This window comes from Tupaia chinensis, unplaced genomic scaffold (genome assembly GCF_000334495.1).
Source record: "Tupaia chinensis unplaced genomic scaffold, TupChi_1.0 Scaffold000099_1, whole genome shotgun sequence".
NCBI classification, from domain to species: Eukaryota; Metazoa; Chordata; class Mammalia; order Scandentia; family Tupaiidae; genus Tupaia; species Tupaia belangeri.
Genome location: NW_006159563.1, coordinates 7,434,930 through 7,441,655, shown reverse-complemented (window position 1 = coordinate 7,441,655; position 6,726 = coordinate 7,434,930). Strand labels below are relative to the sequence as shown.

Genomic DNA, 6,726 nt, shown 5'->3' with positions numbered 1-6,726 from the left:
GGAACATTGCTGGCGAGGCCTTGGAAGCTTTTATTCTCTAGCAGGAGAGGTAGACCATGTTCGAGTCTGTTCTGTTGCTAATAACAGAAAGTGCCTGCGTCTGGATAATTTAGGAGAACAGAGATTTGTCTAGTCTACAACCTCGAGGTCCAAGGCCCAGGGGCCACAATCGGCAGGGTCCTGCCGAGTCCTCACAAGAGCGATTATAAACCCACTGGGACTCAACCGCAGGGACCCAGCCTAATGACCTTAATCCTTAACCTCTTCCAAAGACTCAACGTTTTTAACACCATGTTCTGATTCTTAATATCTTCTTAATCCTGTTACAGACAAATCTCCACACGTGAATTTGGGGGGACGTCAAAACCAGAGCAGACTACAAGTAGACAAATGAGCTCAGGTGGTAGTAGGGCTGCCTCTGGCTTTCTGACTGGCAGAGTCGGGGCTGATTCTCTGGGGATGATGAAGGGAAATAATGTAAATGATCACTACTTGTTTTCTCTTGGGTGGAGCTGCACTTTTCTATGTGGCAAATAGAGGCAAATTTTCCTCAATTTAGTTCCATCTTCACATTTCACAATCATTTCTCCCAGATTCTGGCAACGGTGGGGTGTTGGAAGCAGTAGTGTGAGGTTCAGAGGGTAGTCTTCAGGGACTTGAGGCAAATGCCACTGTACTGGAACCAAGTATTTGTGTATCAAAAACTAGATTGTGCTAAGCATCCTCTTAATAATTTTACTGTTTATCTTACTTAAAAAGCAAAGCTAGTTAGGAAATTAAAAATGTAATTGCAGCAAATCGCCACCCCCACCAGAATGACTTTGTGTCTATTCTGTGCTCATTCAGGTCTCCCAAATAGCCTAGGAAACACTGTTCTTATTACAGCAGAGAAACCACAGGCCAAAGATGAAATACCTATTCAAAGACCACTGTAATCAGTTGGGAGGGCTGGGATTTGAACCCAGAAAGCTTAACCCCAGAGGGTTCACTTGTCATTCGTATGCCACAGACCTGTTTCAATACAATCTTTAAGACTGATGATTTCTCTCAAGATGCTCCTTTGCTGTGTTTCAGGTGTTGCTGATCTTTGCCAAGGAGGATAGTCAGAGTGATGGCTTCTGGTGGGCCTGTGACAGGGCTGGTTACCGATGCAACATCGCTCGGACTCCAGAGTCAGCCCTGGAATGCTTTCTCGACAAGCATCATGAAATTATTGTGATCGATCACAGACAGACCCGGAACTTCGATGCAGAGGCAGTGTGCAGGTACCTTTCCAATTTAACATGCTTAACTAGTGTCTGCGTACCAGCTTCAAGGGAACATCATTTATGGATGTCTTCAGTACATCCCAGATCTTTCTAAAATGTGTTGGCGTGTCTAAGCAATACGTCCAGATTTCTATGGTGAAAGCTATAGTTATCTCCAGTGGCTTTATCTTGCCTTTCTTATTTTTTCACATCGATTTGTGCTGAATTTAGAGGTGTGAGTTGGGTTCCCCTGAAAACTTCAGTGCCTCCCTCTCCCTGAGTATTGCTCATAGAAAACATTAAAATGCAGTTCTTATTACACAGATCTGGTTGGATTTCAACCTTCGTTATTCTGACCCAAAATGAGCATCGGAAATGTGTGAAATATACGTTTCCCTGCCTGTCATAGACGGGTAGATCCTACAGCAGGCTTCTGAGCTACAGAGGAAAGGCAGCTGCTCCTCCACCACAAGAAGCCTTCCAGGGACCCAAACCCCTGCTTGTTTACAGAAATGCTGTGCTCTGGGGAGGAAACACATGTCTGTTCATAAATAAATGCACAGTCATAAGAGTTAGCTCTGGATGAACTGATCCATTTAGCAGAAGTGGAATGCTTTGAAGCTAGACAGGAAGAGGTCACTAATTAAATGCTAGACTAGGACAGAGTCCAATTGCATATAGAACTGGAATTTTCTTGAATATTAATAAGTGAAATGGTAGGAAAATGGCTTCTAAGAACCTTTGATAGCCTACTGAGAAACTAATGGATTAAGAGAAAGTTGTGTTTTTGTTTTAGTTTTTGTTTTTTAATCACAGGCATTGCTTTGGTATCCTTTGATGATTTTTAAGCTTCCCAAAGAAGAACTTGTCTTAAGTAACTATGTTAAAATGCTTTAATGGTCTCAACATATCATGTCTTTATATTTTGCTGTTCAATAATGTGTGTAATTATACATATAATATATCATGACATATTTGGATGCTATCGCTAATATTTTTGTTTTTAAATGGTTTTAAGGGTAGAATTGAGTCCTTTAAACTAAATGTGTCTGTTTTTTTCTCACATGGCTTTATAGTAGAAATGCCACAGTTCTTTGTATATACAAATACTGTAAGACAAGCTTCAGTTGTTTAAAAAAAAAATCAATAGGAAGAAACCTTTTAATTCCTATAAAGGCCCAGGTTAGCAGATCAACTTCACGTCTCCTTTGATATAAAGCACTATAGCTCTGTTTCCTAACAAGCGGCCCTCTGTCCAGTGCACGGAGGGACAATGGGGGGTCTGTGCAGGTCAGAAGCCAGGTGTGCATACCTGGCGATGTGTTTACTAACCGCTAACTGGTCAGGCTGAGGGTGGCCAGATTCCCCAGTGCTTGACTACCAGCACACGTCCCTTGGGAGATGAGTGGGGGACACTCTCCTGGATGATGTGCATTGCATATTATCATCTCTGGCCTAGCTCCCTGACTTTCCAGTGGACTGACCTTAGCCTAACAAGCTTCCTTGGACCCCAGCCCAACATACCCTCAGCTTGTCCTTAGTGGTCTCAGTCAGCAGGAGGTCCAGGTCCCTCTCACCACACAAGTTCTTTGGGAGGGATGAGAGGGAGAGGTAAGAAGCAGAAAGCAACCCCAGAGATGGAGGCCAGTCCCAGGGAGTGCATGCTCCACCCAGTGACGTTCATGAAGTATTTGCCTCTTGCCCAAAAGGAATGTAAACTAGTACAGTGACTGTGTAAATTAGTATGGAAGTTCTTCAAAAAACGGGCTCGCTCCTAGCATGGAGCCCAGCAGTAACCATGACCTTTCCTGGGATGAGGAGGCTGAGTGAGAAGGAAGGTGAGAAGCACATCGCGTTGCCCTAGAGCTTGGAACATACCCCTGAAACACTGTATTGTTTTCATTAGGTGCTAACTGGCATTTCTGTTGAGTATCCAGTGGGTTTCTAAGTATATGTGGGATCTTTAAAAGTTCATGACCAATGTATATAGCAATAAAACTATGCATGGATTTCAGATTTTCTTTTTTAGCAAAGAATTATTTACTTACTTTTATTCATTATTATTATTATTATTTTTATAGAGAGCACATATACTCATCAGAGAAAGACAGAGGGAGAGAGAGGGGCAAAGTAAGAAAGCAAGCCCCCAGGTCCGGAGCACGAACCATGGTCAACCATGTTCTGTTCCAGAGCTTTAATCAGCATGCCACCTGCAGTCCCCCAAATTTTCTTCACACCAAAAATAAACTTACACTGTACTTCCACTTTCTCAGAATCTTTTTGAAGTCATCTCACTAAACAAATGTAGCTCCACTTTAGCAGGACCTGCTCTGTGGGGCGGCTGTCTAGGAAGTAGTCTGTGCCAGCCTTGGAGGGGTACTGGCCTATGCTCCCCTCCCCACCGTGAACGAAGGCAGACATTCTCTCCAAAGGAACTTGTTCAAATAGCACTTATTCTCTAGGGGAAACTTCACTTACCAGGAATACAGCAGCTCATCATTTTCTTGAGCCTTCCACCCACATAGCGTGAGGTCTAGGAACAGGACATGGAGAAAGTACATTTTTTGAGAAAGGTGATGGGATTTTGGAGCAATCTGAGCTGACTGTCCCTGGGGGAGTGGTAGAACAATCACGATAAAATGCAGAGGAGGAATGCCCATAGCTGCAGAGAAAAACAAAGTCCTGCTGTTTGTCAAATCACTCAGGGGCATACAAGCAGAAGAAAACAGGCTCAGCATGGCTCATCCTCAGGAAACACACAGTTCAAAACCACAGTAAGATAGCACCTCACTCCAGATAGAATGGCCATTATCAAAAAGACAAAATATGACAAATGTTGGTGAGGATGAGGTGAGAAGGGGACTCATTCATATTAATGAGAGGAATGTAAACTAGTACAGTGACTGTGTACATTAGTATGAAAGTGCTTCAAAAAACTAAACGTAGAACTGCCGTGTGATCCACCAGTCCCACTGTTAGGCATGTGTATCCACAGTGAAGGAAATCAGTGTGTCCAAGACACTCCCTTGTGTATTGGGGGAGCACTATTCATGTAGGTAAGATATGGAATCAGCCCAAGTGTCCATCAACAGATGAATAAAGAAATGGCATACACACATGCACGTGCACATGCACACACACGGAATATTATGCAACCATGAAAAAGAATGAAATTCTGCCTTTGTAGGCAACATGCCTGAAGGACATGGTGTTAAGTGAAATAAGCCAAGCACAGAAGGATAAATACCACACGTTCTCACTCACAAGAGGAATGCAGAAAAGTAGACCTGCCTCATAGAGTGGAGAGTGGCATGGTGGTACCCAGAGATTGGGGAGGGGAGCTCAGGCAGTGTGGACAAAGTTACAGTTAAGAGGAGTCCATTCTGTTGCATGGTAGAGTGATTATAGTTTAAAATAATATATATTTCAAAATAGCTAAAAGGGAAGATTTTTAATGTTCTCATCACAAAGTAATAACAAAAGCTTGGGAGGGAGGATGTGCTAATTATCTGATTTGATTGTTACATTTTGTATCCATGTACTGAAAAGGTCAAGTCTACTGCGAAATGTGCACAGTTATTATGTGTCAATTTAAAACAACAACTCAGGAGCAATTTTGTTCTTTGAAATAATAGTTCTATCCAAGGGACCCCAAAATAAGCAGAGGGCAGACCAAGGGGATAGGTCAAAATAAGCATGCTGAGTTATAGTGAAATTCAAGTACATGACCTTTTATTAATAGTTCATCCAGCTGATAAATAGGCAAGACATATCTGGGACACAGAAATGGATGATTATCTGTTAATGAGAACATGTATGGTCTCTTCACCTGGACTGGTATGAAGTATATTCATGTTGGGTAAATTCGCTTTGCAAGTAGTGATGATGTATGGGACTAAATGTATAAAATATTTTTTTAAAAAAAGAAATGAAAACACTTTGATAGTCAGAAAAAAAAAAATCAACTTACAACCCCGTGAGCAGAATAGAACCAAATCTGAGCTACAGCATGGAATATCCCTTAAGAAAATTTGTGGACCTAAAAATTCCATATTCTTATGTGCTGTGATCCTGCCGAATTCCTGGGGAGCAGAATAAACCATACACAGGTGGTCGCAGTACAACAAAGCGTTACACAGAGGCGGTTACTGTTCGGCAGTGTTTCCTAGCCTGGTTGATGACCGAGTTGATTGAGGTATTTAAGCACAACAACAGCACCGCTGAAAAATGTGGGCCAGTCTTTATCGGCTCTAACCTGCATATGCATATCCAGCTGCAAGCAAGCGCTTCGATTTTATTATAAGGTCAGCTTTCTGAACTATCTACTATTTTAAAGGAAGAAAAGATCCAACCCAGTTAGCTTCCTCAGGTATATGATAACTAGAGGATTACAGGACTGCCAATTTTCTTGCAGTGTGGAATTTCAATCAGAAAACATGGAATTGATGTGGAATTGCCGATTTTTGAAGTGGAAAATTGGCAAGTCTATCCTATTGGATAATTGCCAGGGAGCTGAAAAAAATAAAGATAAAAAGAAGAGATTGTCCTAATTCACAAGGGCATCTTTCTTCGTTGTCTTCCATGTGTTTTGAGACTTTCTTTAGAGAAAGATTTTGATTTTGTGCCATTTTCAATGTGAAGTTTCCCATTCATTTAATGTAACAAAGCCCAGATCACCTTGTTTGACTTGGAGCCTTCTCATTGCAGGTCGATCCGGGCCACAAATCCCTCGGAGCACACGGTGATCCTTGCGGTGGTTTCACAAGCGTAAGCTCACCCCCATCCCCAGCCGGAGGTTGGACTGTCCATTCTGAATCATTTGTCTGATATAATCCAGCTTCTGAGCTTGCAGAGTAGCAGCATGTCTGGGGCCCCAGAACACCAAATTTAAGCCTTGCTTTGGGGGTTGTTTTTTCCACAAGTTTTTGGAAGTATTTAGCATTTTTTTTTTCTAATACACATAATTGTTGTTAGCACATACACTCACACTTCAGGAGAAAATGTTTACTCATCATATGCCAGAAGTAAAAGAATATCCGAGGAGGATGAGGTCTGGAGAGAACATTGTTTCAGATTATCTTTCTTTTTTGATGAAAAGAGATGGGGAAATGCTTATTTTTCACTTAAGAAGAGACAGACTGTAATGTGAGAGCCAAAGGGCACTAAATCCACGGCAGAAAAAGATAGCAAAGTTGATGTTGGGACTAGTGGCTAGAAGCAGGCCACTAGCGATTACGCCCAGGTCAGAAGGCAAAAAGAGGGATGGACCTGTAGGTAAGAGACTGGGGGTGAGAAACTGCTCAGCTGGGTTTACTGTCTGAAATGGTCAGCCCTTCAAGTGAAAGAACCAGCTGGGAAAAAATGTTTTTGCAAGCTTCGATGATTGGAATCTTTGCAAGTAACAGAAATTTGCTGTAGTTTCTTAATGGCTGTCATTAGCTTCAGAGAGAACCAGGCCTTAATTAGAACCTGGAACCTG

The 6,726-nt window shown here is 42.1% G+C and overlaps 1 protein-coding gene across 1 annotated transcript in view; it reads left to right on the top strand.

Annotated features, from left to right (window-relative positions):
• Window positions 1–6,726, top strand: part of PDE8B (phosphodiesterase 8B) — a 114,152-nt gene that overhangs the window by 23,243 nt on the left and 84,183 nt on the right. The window contains exons 5-6 of the mRNA XM_014585912.2: window positions 1,075–1,265; window positions 5,955–6,014. Coding sequence (XP_014441398.1) covers window positions 1,075–1,265; window positions 5,955–6,014 — 251 coding nt within the window. The remainder of the gene's footprint in view (window positions 1–1,074; window positions 1,266–5,954; window positions 6,015–6,726) is intronic.